Below are 12,416 nucleotides of genomic sequence, written 5' to 3'. Positions count from 1 at the left end.
TATTAGGCAACCTGAATGGGAAGACCCATAGCTAGTCTGCCAGCAGGCTCTTTGATGTCGGATTCCACGGCGAGTCCGACGTAAGTAACACCCTCCATAGACTGTCCGAAATCTGGGGGGTTAAGTCCCGTCAGGAAGGCTTCTGCTTGCCTCTGAACATATGCTAAATTCTGCGGAGTCTGGGGCATGGCAGGAATATATATCACTTAAACAGCCCGCTTTAAGCCATCCTCTTGATCCTGAATTATCGATACTCACCTGCTGAATCATTGGCACCCGTATGCTCTTGCTCGACGGAATGGACGACGTCCTACCGCGGCGTGAGCAACAAGCACATACATCAAGCCGAAACATGCTCACGCAATGCCAGAATACCATATCCCCTGGGTAGACTTTCGGTACTGAAGTCATGGTCTTGTCAAGCCGAAGGTGAGGGTGAAGCTCAGGAGTGGGTCGTGGACCTATGAAGCCAGTATTCCATGGTATGATACCAGGAAAATCAGGTGTGGATGTGTCTTAAAACAACGTGGTTGAGATAGCAGCGACCACGGTCTGCAAAACGTGTTCTCACCGAGTTCCCAGTTCTTGGGATCGAGGATTGTAGGATCGTCCAGTGGAACTACGGGGCGAAAGAACGGACGTAGCATAATGTAGGCGTTCGAGATTACTACGTCAGGAAAAACCTTTAATGTTCCCTGCGTTGGCGCCGTCTCGCTGCAGAGTAATCATATCAGAGTTGGAAAGTTGAAAGACATGCATCCTACCTCAAAGCTAACCACCCCTGAAAGGTTCTGAACACGCTCGCCTGAAGATGGGAGTATGAGCCATCCGCGCGCCTAAGCAGATTCAATATCAAACCTGGTCCGGGCGGCCATACAAAGAACTTCTTGCGTCAAGACGATGTTCCAGTTCGTAAGGGTCGTGCGCGCGCCAATTGCCGGCGAGTATGTCCTGGAAGCAGCGCCGGAGATTACGATCTTCCCACCGTTCAATGGTACCTCCTTCAAATAAGACCTAGTATTATTCTCGGCTGGCCGACCTGGATCTAGGGGACCCACCGTCTACATGCGGGGGGAAGGCATCCCACTGCACTCCAGGATGGCGTATGCGGAAGCGATCAGCATATACTAAAGGAACCGAAAGGTCGACACCATCAGCGCCTTTACCGGACTTGAAATGGTACAATTTGTTGAGCCATGCGTTGGCCTTTAGAACGTTGGGATGGACTCGTGCGCGAACCTGGGACGGAGTCCAACTAACGGGGGCTCGTGTGACCAACCGTAATCGATGCAAGGAAAGAAAGGTTACCCACTAAAGGTGGAAGAACTGTTTATCACCCTCAGGAAAGCCTACACCGTAGTAGTGGGACCAAGGACTGGTGAGCATGAAAAAAAAAAAACTACCTGGGGAGTGGGGGTTGTTGTTTATGAACTCAACTAAGTCGGACTTCCACTGGGCTGCCTCGGTCGAGTCCACGACGCCCCGAATGACGACTGACCCCCTTCGTTTGATGGCGTCGATTTGTTCCGAAGATAATGCGTCTAAATCGCTGAAGTTCACTTGAGGAATGGACTTGCCCAAGAGTCAACACGAATACCGGAATTCCACAAGCACTTACATCATGCCCTTGCTGGATTATTTCATCAGTTCGTTTGGCCACCTCTTGCAAAAGGTCGCCCCATGCTGAGATAAGATGTTCTCCGGTGGTCATTGAGATAATCTCTCGTTTCAGTTGCAGGAAACGTGATGGCAGTGGGTTTGGGTCCATTATGCTATGGTTTACAAGAGGATAGAGAAGCTGGGTGAAACGACCAACATACCCTCGTTTTATATAACAAACACTAGTGGGTCAGGTGGGGGGGGGGCCGATCCTCGTAATCTCCGAAAGTCAACGAGCATACGATAGATAAGTGCACGTTCAATAGCGAAAGGGCTAGATGACGCGAACAAAATGTTATCATCAACCAATGATACTTTGCCTTCAGGCCTCATGACCAGGATAGACGTAAGATCATGACAAGGGGGATTTGTAAATAAGCCGAGGTTTCACCGTATAGGACGACTAACTCACCAGCTTCCTCATAAGGGACGGCAGTGTTGCAATAACGAAGTATGGTGAGTGTCGTTGCAGCCAGCTCACACTTCACAAATGTAGGGTAATGACGGTGTGCTCCTGTAATTCAATTACTGTAAAGAAAATCCAACATGGTAATGCTTGAGTTGTAAGATCAAGGTGCAAAATCGGGGCAAAATGTATTCGGTATCAGACGCTATTGGGCTTCGTCTTCCCCATCCACGACTTCTTCAAAATCATCATCGGCAGCTGCTTCTTGATACTGCGAAACGGACAAAAGTTCATAAAAACAAACCGTAACTCAGGGGAACGATTGCTCACCTGCTGGTACTCGGCACTGTGGTGCATAGAAAACATTATTCAGTGAACGTTGAGAATGTGAAGATGCGACTTACACCAAATCCCGTGTGTTACTCTCCGCTTCAGAGAATTCCATCATGTCCATTCCTTCTCCAGTGTACCAGTGAAGGAAGGCCCGACGCTTGAACATGAGAGCGAACTGCGTGCGGAAACGCATGAATCATAGGTGGCCAGGTCGCATCGCATCTACATACCTGGTTGAGATTGCGCATAAAAAGCTCTTGCATAGATGTTGAGTTTGCAAGTGCCACGGCCGCCTTAAAAAGAATAAGGTACTGATACCGACGATACGAATAACTTACCTGAGTTTGCCCCACCGGAGGTACAGAGCAGAGGGACACCGAAACATTGTCCGGAATCCACCTGTGAGGTGGTAAGCACTGAATGCCAGGCAAAAGAAGTAGACTTACTCTACAAAGAGGTTGGAATTTTTGCGCTGAAGCTGCGCTATCGAGGTCTAGGGAGGAGTAAAGTGGTCAGCTGAATTTGGAGGATAACGTACATCGCTTACTTCCGCCTACGTAGGTATATCAATATTCCATTCGCAAAACCACAGCTCCACTTACCTCGACAGAAGACACCTTGCCCCGGAAAATGCAGGCAGCAGTTAAATAACGACTACACACCACTTGAACTAAAGGCCAGCCTAGCAAAAATAAAAACGCACCCGAATCGTGGGTCACATGCAACAAGAAGACTCCGTCGGTCAAATAGCCTGCGAGGAAAATTGGATACTTCATATAGAACCAGTCAGTGGAAACTCACAAGTTGGTGAGTTCAGGAACCGACATTTTCTGGAAGGCACTAGCTTTGGGATCATAAGAGGGAGCATAGCTCGGCATGAGGAAATGAAGCTACGGGAATGGGCAAGGTATTTCAAAAAGATCTTGGAAGACTCACTCGAGGGAACGGAATAAGATTCATGCCCAGTTTACGCAAGTCACTAACGGGACGTTAGACAATCCTTTCAAGACCATCAATGCACTTACCCGTTCAGTTGGCCTGGGAAGCGAAGACTCGTGCTCACTCCGCACATTACCCTCGAAATTATCTGTAAAGCTATCAATACGCGGGGCAAGTTAGCCTTAACTGCCTCTTACTTGATTGAGATCACTGAAATCAGGTGTCTTGATCTTCAACGTTCGCACTGCAATGTCATACCTGACGACTTTGTTAGATACAGAGATGCGGTGTAGAAATGACACGCACAAAGCCTCGTTGTCGATGCAGATCGTGAGGTCGCAGTTATCCACGAGTTGATGGATCGACAAGAGCGCATTGTAAGGCTAAGAAACGCGTTGGAATGACACTAGAACACGAGGACGTTGGCACTAACCTCTACCACAGTTTCTGACACCTGTTGCTCCGTTAGCGATGAGACAACAGACAAACAACCGGAGACCGTACATTCGGCGATGGTAGTATTGAAAAGGTTTGAAGCATACGATCAGGATATTCCTGCAGGGGTTTAGAAGAGCATCTTGAGCACTTGGGATCTTAAATGACTTGCCTCGCGCAGTTTAGATAGCAGGAGAGATCCAAGACCAGCTCCAGTTCCACCACCAAGAGAGTGGATGATCTGGAAACCCTGCAAGGCTTCGCAGCTTTCCGATTGCCTTCTAACGATGTCGAGAACAGAATCGATAAGCTCAGCCCCTGGCACGCAGTCAGTGAGACTTCAAAACAGAGCGCAGTTAAGAACCTTCTGTATAGTCTGTCTCCAACGTAAAAATAAGCACAAAGCAAGATAGGAAACAATGTTGCAGCTTACATCCTTTCGCCCAATTATTTCCTGCACCGGAATCCCCAGTAAAGAAAGTATCCGGTCGGAAAAGCTTTCCCAAAGGACCGGAACGAATCTATTTACAATTAGCCCAAGATGATCACGGACCAATCTACTAGATACCCACATGATCACACACGCCAGATTCTAAGTCAATTTGGACGCTCCGAGGTACATACTTGGTTGGACCATGTGAATCGACCTGCGTGAAGTACACGCCAGCCTAGGGAAAGAAGCTTATGGTAAATCATTGACCTTGAATACCATCAATAAATGCTCACCCGTTCCGTCTGAAGCGGGTCGTTTCCAACGTATGACTACAGACCGGTGGACGAAGAACGTTTTAGTAACAAAACCGAGTGCCGTATGAAGTAAACGAGCTACCCCGGACTGATCGAGACCATGTTCTGCAAGAAGCATCTCCCAGAAACTTGTGCCGACCTGATTTCCTGCCTATTTCCCAATAGGTCGTTAGACTATTCTTTCAAGAAATCCGCAGACGAATCAATTACCTGACCAGCCTGTACAAGGGTGATTGTACAACATTAGAAGCCGTGAACAAGATCGGCACGATCAGTTTACCTGGATATTGATTATTTCTCGAGACATGATGGTCACACTACTGTAGAAAGAGCAATCACTTGAGTCGTCCTTCAAACTGACCGTCCAGAAGCGAAAGACGGAAAACACGTCCAACGGTCCTAAACTGCTTTAATCGCCGCTGCGTCTCTCACGTGACTATGACGTATGGTACAACCTTCGGAAGCATTTTTATTCAGTCGCGCGACGGATATGCGGTTCCGAGCGACGGTGGAAAACGTCGCGATCTTCTTTCGTGAGTAAGTGCACAAGAGCGTTTCTGACTTATACTCATTGTACTGCCAGGTATAATCCAAGCTGTCGAAAAGCTCCAGCGGAAATGCATCGTAAAGTTCTCCGAAAACGAAATGCATATCATATGCAACGATGATGCAAATGAGGGTGGCATCCAAGTGTGGTCGTGAGTTTAAGTCGACTTCTGAGTTTGTGTGAAGCTGTTCCGAATCCCACTGCCAGCGTTGTGAAAGTGGACTCCATATTCACCAATTACCGCATACAATCGAATGCCAACAACCAAATCACGGTAGCCTTATCAACGGAAGCCCTTCTTTCTGCACTTAGGTCGTCGTCTGCGTCTGCCTCGTCGACTTCGGCAGCTTCTTCTATCCTCCCAGCATATGATGCAGACGAATTGGTTATGAAACTCGCAAAGAAGAATGACCAAGCTGTCCTCAGCTTCGAAATGTTCGGTGTATCGAGATCAGGTCGTAAAGTCAGAGTGACACATGACGTCCGAATCGAAGTGATGCGGCCCGCTGAGGTGGAAAAGCTTCGCGAACCTCTTTGCCCTGAACCGGATGTGAGCCACCGATGTCTTTTGGTTGCTGAAAGCTCACTGCGGTCGGCCAGGTACACATTTTGTTGCCACCTCTCCAGAAGCTAAGGACGATTGTGGAAAGGCTTCGCCCGCTCTCAGACGTCTTGGCCCTCAGGGCCAATAACAGCGGCAGACTTCAGGTGGCAATTAGCACAGACTCCGTCAAAGTCGAGACGCAGTGGGTCGGATGTGCCAACCCTTCCCTGAGTTCGCTAATCGCAATGTCGTATTCCTGTCCGGCTAACATGACCCTACAGGGCAAGCCCAAGTTGAAGAGGATGGAAATCCCGATCCCGATCCCACTGAAAAGCCAGACCCTGAAACAGTGTTCTCCGTGCTGGTTTCTGTTCGAAGTTTTCTCAAATTCCTTAATAGTCACGTTGTCTCGACCACCACCATTGCATGTAAGTACTTTGCTAGAAATTATGTCCTTGGTGTAACATATGCGATCAGGCATATGTCAAAACCACTGCGCGATCCTTTATGTTTACATCGGGGAAGTTGCCGATGCTGGTGGTGTCCTCACTTTCTACATTCCCAGCGTTATCGAAGATTAATCGACTACGTTGACCTCTTGCAATCAACGAGCACCGGGGATAATGTGTACTTCCAACTTAAGGTCTTCTGCCGTCCTCCGGTCAGACGGCATTACACTTCGTTGTTTTCACAGTAGTCTGGGAATCCGGCAGACGAAAATTTGGTAGGGCAACGCGGACGAATGGTTTTTCATAACCGGCGCACGAACGTGATATCACATCCTAACGAGCTAATCGGACCATACTGTGGACCGAGCCTTTCGTAAACCAAGCTCATATAGTCTGGCTGTCGTGGGGTATAGCACATACATATGGAGTTAAGATTGATAGAATGACACTAGCACCAACACGATACTACTTATCCATGATATGACTCAGAGATCGGTCAACATCAGTTAGTGTCTTGTGGACAGTATGAATGCACGTTCCAAAGTAACATCGAACAGCACGAGAGGAGCATGGGTTCCGTCGAACGTTAAATACATGCCGAGTCGTGCAGCAGACAACCATTGCATTAATAAACACAAGACATCACATAGATGTCCATCGTAAGGTTCAATTCCAGGCCTCGGAGCACACCTTATCCGGTCGCCTGCTGTTCCTACCACGACAATCTATCTTGCCACAATCTTGACAAGCATTAAGACAGAACGAGCGCCCCCCTTTGCCTTTGCAATCCTGGGAACCGCACTTGCAACAGTGTCGAGTTCGTTTCTGAGAGGGCTCTAGAATAGAGACTTCGCCATTGCCATCTCCATAACCAAATGGCCTTTTCAAACCATTCTGGTCACCTCCAGTATGGCCAGAGGGCGTGGGTTGAGGATGAGAGGCGTTGGGGTTCGGGTGAGCCTGGGTGAGGTACGGGTGATAGTTAGCATATGGATATGCAACGTAAGGACCGGGTTGTGCATAGGTAAAAGGCTGGGCGGAGGTGGTTGGTTGATTTGGCATATCCGGTGTGACATTGGCTAGGTTAGAAGATGTCGCGTGTGGACCATTGGTTTGGCTCGGGCCAGCCTCAGTCACGCCATTGCTTCCCTTCCAAACGCCACTATAATCATTCGCAGTGTTCTGAACAATGTTATTAGTATTTCAGACAACCCAATAGATGTATCAGATGCTCACTTGAGAAATCGTCATGTCACCGCCATCAGGTTGGATGACGGCGGAAATGCCTGGTACGTCCTCACCTGCGGCATCCTCATCTTCCTCCTCTTCGTGTGTTTCCTTATCCTCTTTCAGCGGATTCTGAATGACACCGATCACCTGAATGATAGCGTCCTTAGACATGCCGGCTTTCAGACCACCTTTAACCATGTTCCACAGCGATTTCGATACGCCCATTGCATGCCAATTCCAGACGTTTGGCCCGCTCCCTAAGTTGGACCCGCCCTGAAGAAGCCGAGCAGGAAACTCCTCTTTCAATCGGGCTGGAAGAGCTTGCATGATGGAAGCGTCCGTACTCGCGAACTTTCTCCCTTCGAGTGGCGCAGTCGTGAGGCATGTTGGACTTCGGCAGACATACTCGCAACCAATAACAAAGAACGGCTTCTCGAGGTCATACACTTTGATAGGTCCTGATTTGATCCGCCCTCGGTTGTGGAGCGGGACCCCGCAACTACTACATCCAATCCCGTTGAATACCAGAGGCAGAGGATCCCAGTATAAAAACCTGTGTTCGGACAGAGTACGAGCGTTTGGGCCAGCAGCAATCAAAGACAGATAAGCTGGCGACGAGGGAAGCCAAAAAGTCTTTAAAACAGAATAAAGCGAGGGTATGGCATGACCTTCTTTGTTCTGCGCGGCGGTGGGTGCCAAAGAACTGAGGTGGGACTTGAAAGCGTCCTCTACGGTCGGACCGTCATTGGGCGAGGGATTTGGGGCAGCCAGCGCCGTTAATAATTCATGCATGAACTTATCGGGTTTTGTTCGCATGAGGTCAGCCCACTCATCTCGATTAAGTTTGGGGTCGATCGAATACGTTTGAGGCACCACGTTTCCCGCAGGGAGGGCAGGCGGAGGAGCTGAAATCGACGCCTGGGCACCACCTGGGGGCAACCCCGTCTCCCATTGGGGTACTCCAGGATGCTGAGGATAATACGCCTGTCACAGCAGCTGTAAGCAACGATGAGCCGCACAGTAGCATGGACACTCACGCCTGGAAATGGTACCCCTGGCGGGAGTGGCGCAGCCTCAGTGGCCACTTTCACAGACGGCTTTCTTGGTCGCGTCGCCCGGCGTGGCCCAACAGAGCCTGCAGGAAGCCCATCCTTCCTCGGACGACCGACCGGTCGCTTAATTTTCTCACCTGTAACTACAGGGACACTTGTGTGTTGCTTCTTGCCGCTGCCCTTGGGCCTACCCGGGCGACGTTTCATAGGCTGTTCTGGGGAAGAGGTCATACATAAACATACTAAGAGGTTAGGAGGCTGCATACCTTGAACCACAGCGGCACCCGCTTCAGCAGGCATATTCGGTAGCGCACCCTCCATGAGGAGATGATAATCCTACTGACATGGTTAGCAAGGTAAGCCGCGTACTGTTGGGAAGATATTGGACATCATAACGTTCGCATGGTCGAGGAAAATATATCTCACAAAACGTTGGAAAATGAGTAAAAAAAACCATACAGAAAACCCTTATCCACGGTGTAACACAAATCACCTCAGGGCGGGCGCGATGCCCCTCAAAAAATTAGGGAAAATGGTAGGGTAACTCAAACTCTGACCCAACACCTTTGAAAAGATCACTCACGGTATATCAACGGGCAACGTTCCTTGATGCTTCTCAATGTCTTTTTTTCGAAACTTATCCCGTTATCCCCTGACGCGTTCGGCTGTTGGGTTGCGTGGGAAAAGTGTCAAATCGTCTTGGCTATTTTCTAGTTATTTTGGTCGGAGCTCAAAAAATCAAACTTAAAGTCAGTACCCTCTGCTTATTGTCGAGGTTCGCAGCAACTCATCCCACAAGAGGTCCAGGTTAGTGTTGCTATCCTTTCCCTGTGGTTCTGTCTTCCCCCTTCTTTGCGGCGATGATGATCATAAACCGAATACAATTAGGAAGTGCCGTCTCAAAGATTTCTCTCATGGAGATCTCTGGTGTCGAGACTCGGTTCTCTGACTCTTTTACTTACATCTTGCATATCTCGATCAAGCAACTGATCAACCCCCTCTTACAGGCTACCAACACAACGCTTCAGCTTTTCGTACATCCCCGGAGGCCAAGAAGTCTTTCTCTTTCTTAGAAAACAAATGTATGATATGTAGTCTAATCCTTGCCGTTACTATCGGCTTTGTCAAATCCAATGTTATACATCGACTCGGGTCTACTGCGACAGCTGCTTTATCTTTAAGATAATGGCTATAGAATTGACAATCAACACGTTGTCAAGCTTTGCAATACCGAAAACTCACATTGCGGGTCAAGGTTTTGGAAAGGAATTTGTTCTGATAATCCACCACAACCTGGTCGCAGAAACAAAATAAGTTGATAACCCAAACAAAAAAAAGAAAAGAAAAACCACATACCCTCCTTTGTTGTACCCATGTACCCATACTTGGGAGTCAATTGACGTTCCAACAACCACGTTCCGAATTTAGAGCCAAGCTGTACATCATCGTCAGCTCAGCCCATCCTCGAATAACGTAATCTTACCCCGGTCTTCTGGTTAAATGACTCAACTACGAGTACGAAAGGACTTGACCCTATCTTTCTGATTGTTTGCTCGTCGACCACGTTGAGAGTGGGTTTGTTGATCAAACCAACGTCCAAACCCTCCTGGCGGCAGCGCAAGACGGCATCCCAAGACCGATAGAGCATTTCGCCGAATGACACAACATAACCAGCTTTTCCTTCCACGATCGTCTCATCTTTTCCAGGCACAAACTTGTAGTCACCCTCGAAATACCTCGACTTCCCGTCCTCCTTGAGGATGTATGGTACCTTGGACCGGGTCGAGAAGACAAATCGGATGCCACGGTCGAAGAACACGCGCTGCACAATTGCCACCATTTGGAGAGCGTCTGCGGGGAAGTACAGCCATGAGTGTACGTCGGACAAGCCATTATCCGCGAAGAAGTTGTTGACGCCAAAGTGACAAGTGTTGTCAGCCATCTGTGGACGTTGAAATTAGGTGCATGTTCAATCGGTCATAAGACACGCAAAATACGAACTTCGTCCACTGATAAGGGGAATACTGTTAGTAAAACGATGCCAAGGATGTTCATAGCCCTTACCCCCAGCATGCGAGAAGTGGCAAAGAACATTGCAATTATTCAAGCGGGCCATCGTAACTTCCGACACAATCATCTCCAAGAACGCGGAGAATGTGGAGAAGACACCAAATTTGTTAGCATCAAAGCCGAAACCAGCGGCAGCCGAAAAGTTGCTACGTTCCATAATACCGCCCGGCACGAAGACCTCCGGGTGCTTTCTGGTGGATAACCTTGAGGCCCGTGGATCCCTCCAGATCACCTGTGGGAGATTAGTTTGGGGGAGAGGATTTAGAGGGAGCGCTCACTGTCGATGACCATAACTTTCCTCGCAGCCTCTTCCTTGGAAAGTTTGTCCAATACGAGATTGACAGCTTCGCCAAACACAACACGGTTGGCTCCGACTTCCTTCGTTGACCCAATATAGAGGTAGGGAACAGCCGCGGGTTTGATGTTTAGGAGAATATCCCCTGCGACATTTGGGGCGTATCCCCGGGCTTCGAAGTACTTTATGGCAGACTTGACGGGAATAACATCGTGTCCGTGAGTGCTTCCCTCGATATCTGGGACGCCCGGTGCCATGACTCGTTTGCAAATGACTATGGAACACGTCAGGCAAGGTCTACGGGTGGACGATGTGACTTACCTGCAGCTGGGCCATCGTGCGTGACTGCAGCGGCCAGAGAGCTCCACAGGGCGTCAATGTCCTCGCCTTGGGTGACATAGACTTTGAGACCGTGTCCTTCAAGCGTCCTTGCCAGATCATAACCAGTGAGATATTTAGAAGGGTGCCCAGCGATAGTGACATCATTATCATCGATCAATAACTTCACATTCAGGTTCTGGGCAACGGCAAGCCTAGCAGCTTCCGCATCGTTCCCTTCCTGCTGGGAACCATCGGAACCCAAGCAGAACAGGACTTTGTCGCGGTTAGCCAATGCAACACCGTTCACTAGAGGCCACATGTGGCCAAGACGGCCGGAGGAGAACTTGACGCCGGGTGTCAATCCAAGTTCAGGGTGACCGGGGAGCTTCGAGTTTGCCTCGCGGTAGTGTAGGAGGTGCTCCGGAGGAATAGCACCTTCAAGTGCAGCTAGGAGGTATTGCGTTGCAACCCGATGGCCTGTGATCTCGCATATTGAACGGAACTGGTGTCACCGCCGGAGATTTATACATACCCGCCTCGTCGAAAATGATGGGAAGGTATTTCTCCGAGCCCTCGAACAAGCTAAGCAGGAGGCAAACTTCGGGGACGGTATCATAAGCACCACCTGAATGGAGCACTCAGTTATACACACGTAAGTAAGGTGGTAGGGCAATCAACCTGTATGACCGCTTACACCGCGGGCGGCGCCTGTAGCAGTGAATAGGACAATAGCATCGCGAAGGAGCTGAATGTTATGCTGAAGGGCTGCCTTCTGATCCGCAGTTAGCTGGGGTCGGATTGGATCTAGGACCAATCTATGGTGGCCGTTAGATTCTACGTATGGTCGTCATCAAAGATTTAGCAGACTTTTTGTATTTCTTAAGGTCGATGGGGAATTGGCTGAGGTTTGCAGCGGCCATTTTATCTCGAAGATGAGCGATTTCTGAGCAGACGAAGTGAATCCTTATCAGAGCAGTCTTTATCGCGTCCCCGTGCGAATTTGATTGGCCTCTGACAGTGCCACGTTCGCTGGTGTATAACACATAAACCGGTAGCCAAGCGAATAGCAATAATGAGCTAATTGCACAAGGCGTGCTAGTTCCGAGTCCACAATACACTAAGGTATTACTCGGAAACACGAGCTCCCCATGGGCTGACTTCGTCAGTCGGAATAGAATACTGATTTCCCAGTCCTGTCGCTGAAACATCAAGGCTGATGATGAGTAACGTGGGGAATGGTGCACCTACTAACAAATCCCTAGGGACGAAACGGGCCGTCGCCAGGTGCTTGAAGTTCACCATGTGGAATCTGGAAGCATAACCCACGTATATCCGTTCCTGTTCAAGTATGTGGGAGGTAAAGAGGTTGCATGTTAGAGTTTTCGTTAG

General features: G+C 49.1%; 5 protein-coding genes across 5 annotated transcripts; 1 reads left to right on the top strand and 4 right to left on the bottom strand.

Moving 5' to 3' along the window:
- Window positions 1-2: 2 nt before the first annotated feature.
- On the bottom strand, window positions 3-1,768 carry F5J12DRAFT_964404 (uncharacterized protein; the record flags this gene model as incomplete). Its single annotated transcript, XM_051749979.1, has 10 exons — window positions 3-205; window positions 259-310; window positions 361-515; window positions 572-714; window positions 765-805; window positions 859-1,001; window positions 1,059-1,255; window positions 1,313-1,349; window positions 1,404-1,572; window positions 1,619-1,768. 10 exons carry the CDS (start codon window positions 1,766-1,768, stop codon window positions 3-5), a joined length of 1,290 nt encoding a protein of 429 aa, XP_051602964.1.
- Window positions 1,769-2,071: 303 nt separating this feature from the next.
- Window positions 2,072-4,896, bottom strand: F5J12DRAFT_809522 (beta-tubulin). The gene is made up of 24 exons (XM_051744744.1): window positions 4,800-4,896; window positions 4,730-4,738; window positions 4,602-4,670; window positions 4,499-4,534; window positions 4,345-4,440; window positions 4,206-4,293; window positions 4,137-4,148; window positions 3,945-4,090; window positions 3,842-3,892; window positions 3,771-3,791; window positions 3,644-3,720; window positions 3,535-3,595; window positions 3,424-3,485; window positions 3,335-3,377; window positions 3,200-3,288; window positions 3,102-3,149; window positions 3,001-3,052; window positions 2,946-2,951; window positions 2,845-2,891; window positions 2,737-2,797; window positions 2,629-2,691; window positions 2,470-2,573; window positions 2,396-2,411; window positions 2,072-2,336 (listed from the first exon to the last, which is right to left on the bottom strand). Exons 1-24 carry the CDS (start codon window positions 4,824-4,826, stop codon window positions 2,271-2,273), a joined length of 1,350 nt encoding a protein of 449 aa, XP_051602963.1. The 5' UTR covers window positions 4,827-4,896; the 3' UTR covers window positions 2,072-2,270.
- A 113-nt stretch (window positions 4,897-5,009) lies between these two features.
- F5J12DRAFT_716049 (cell cycle checkpoint) lies at window positions 5,010-6,191 on the top strand (the record flags this gene model as incomplete). Its single annotated transcript, XM_051740986.1, has 6 exons — window positions 5,010-5,052; window positions 5,103-5,217; window positions 5,274-5,616; window positions 5,667-5,841; window positions 5,892-6,038; window positions 6,088-6,191. 6 exons carry the CDS (start codon window positions 5,010-5,012, stop codon window positions 6,189-6,191), a joined length of 927 nt encoding a protein of 308 aa, XP_051602962.1.
- A 325-nt stretch (window positions 6,192-6,516) lies between these two features.
- Window positions 6,517-8,811, bottom strand: F5J12DRAFT_442774 (uncharacterized protein). Its single transcript, XM_051739438.1, has 4 exons — window positions 8,608-8,811; window positions 8,327-8,556; window positions 7,296-8,273; window positions 6,517-7,241 (listed from the first exon to the last, which is right to left on the bottom strand). Exons 1-4 carry the CDS (start codon window positions 8,660-8,662, stop codon window positions 6,726-6,728), a joined length of 1,779 nt encoding a protein of 592 aa, XP_051602961.1. The 5' UTR covers window positions 8,663-8,811; the 3' UTR covers window positions 6,517-6,725.
- A 279-nt stretch (window positions 8,812-9,090) lies between these two features.
- F5J12DRAFT_809498 (thiamine diphosphate-binding protein) lies at window positions 9,091-12,231 on the bottom strand. Its single transcript, XM_051744743.1, is given in 13 exon segments — window positions 9,091-9,149; window positions 9,350-9,530; window positions 9,546-9,634; window positions 9,698-9,776; window positions 9,825-10,283; window positions 10,434-10,589; window positions 10,615-10,643; window positions 10,690-10,980; window positions 11,028-11,504; window positions 11,560-11,652; window positions 11,706-11,842; window positions 11,895-12,149; window positions 12,194-12,231. 10 exon segments carry the CDS (start codon window positions 11,945-11,947, stop codon window positions 9,546-9,548), a joined length of 1,863 nt encoding a protein of 620 aa, XP_051602960.1. The 5' UTR covers window positions 11,948-12,149; window positions 12,194-12,231; the 3' UTR covers window positions 9,091-9,149; window positions 9,350-9,530.
- Between the last annotated feature and the right edge of the window lie 185 nt (window positions 12,232-12,416).

Source organism: Pisolithus orientalis (genome assembly GCF_024613125.1).
Source record: "Pisolithus orientalis strain OTSU chromosome Unknown F5J12scaffold_5, whole genome shotgun sequence".
Classification (NCBI taxonomy): Eukaryota; Fungi; Basidiomycota; class Agaricomycetes; order Boletales; family Pisolithaceae; genus Pisolithus; species Pisolithus orientalis.
This window is presented reverse-complemented; position numbering and strand designations above follow the sequence as displayed.

Bases quoted from the DNA above. Each gene is read 5' to 3' on its own strand.
- F5J12DRAFT_809522 (XM_051744744.1), bottom strand. From the start codon at position 4,826: ATGTCTCGAGAAATAATCAATATCCAG. The intron at 4,294-4,344 runs GTGGGTATCTAG...AATTGTAAATAG, and splicing joins AATCTGGCGTGTGTGATCAT to ATTCGTTCCGGTCCTTTGGG. The intron at 2,692-2,736 runs GTAAGTTATTCG...ATTCTTTTTAAG, and splicing joins CTCCGGTGGGGCAAACTCAG to GCGGCCGTGGCACTTGCAAA.
- F5J12DRAFT_442774 (XM_051739438.1), bottom strand. From the start codon at position 8,662: ATGGAGGGTGCGCTACCGAATATGCCTGCTGAAGCGGGTGCCGCTGTG. The intron at 8,557-8,607 runs GTATGCAGCCTC...CCTCTTCCCCAG, and splicing joins GGGTGCCGCTGTGGTTCAAG to AACAGCCTATGAAACGTCGC. The intron at 7,242-7,295 runs GTGAGCATCTGA...AACATTGTTCAG, and splicing joins GTGACATGACGATTTCTCAA to AACACTGCGAATGATTATAG.
- F5J12DRAFT_809498 (XM_051744743.1), bottom strand. From the start codon at position 11,947: ATGGCCGCTGCAAACCTCAGCCAATTCCCCATCGACCTTAAGAAATAC. The intron at 11,653-11,705 runs GTTGATTGCCCT...TGCTCCATTCAG, and splicing joins CGGTGTAAGCGGTCATACAG to GTGGTGCTTATGATACCGTC. The intron at 10,590-10,614 runs GTTATCCACCAG...AAGCACCCGGAG, and splicing joins AGGGATCCACGGGCCTCAAG to GTCTTCGTGCCGGGCGGTAT.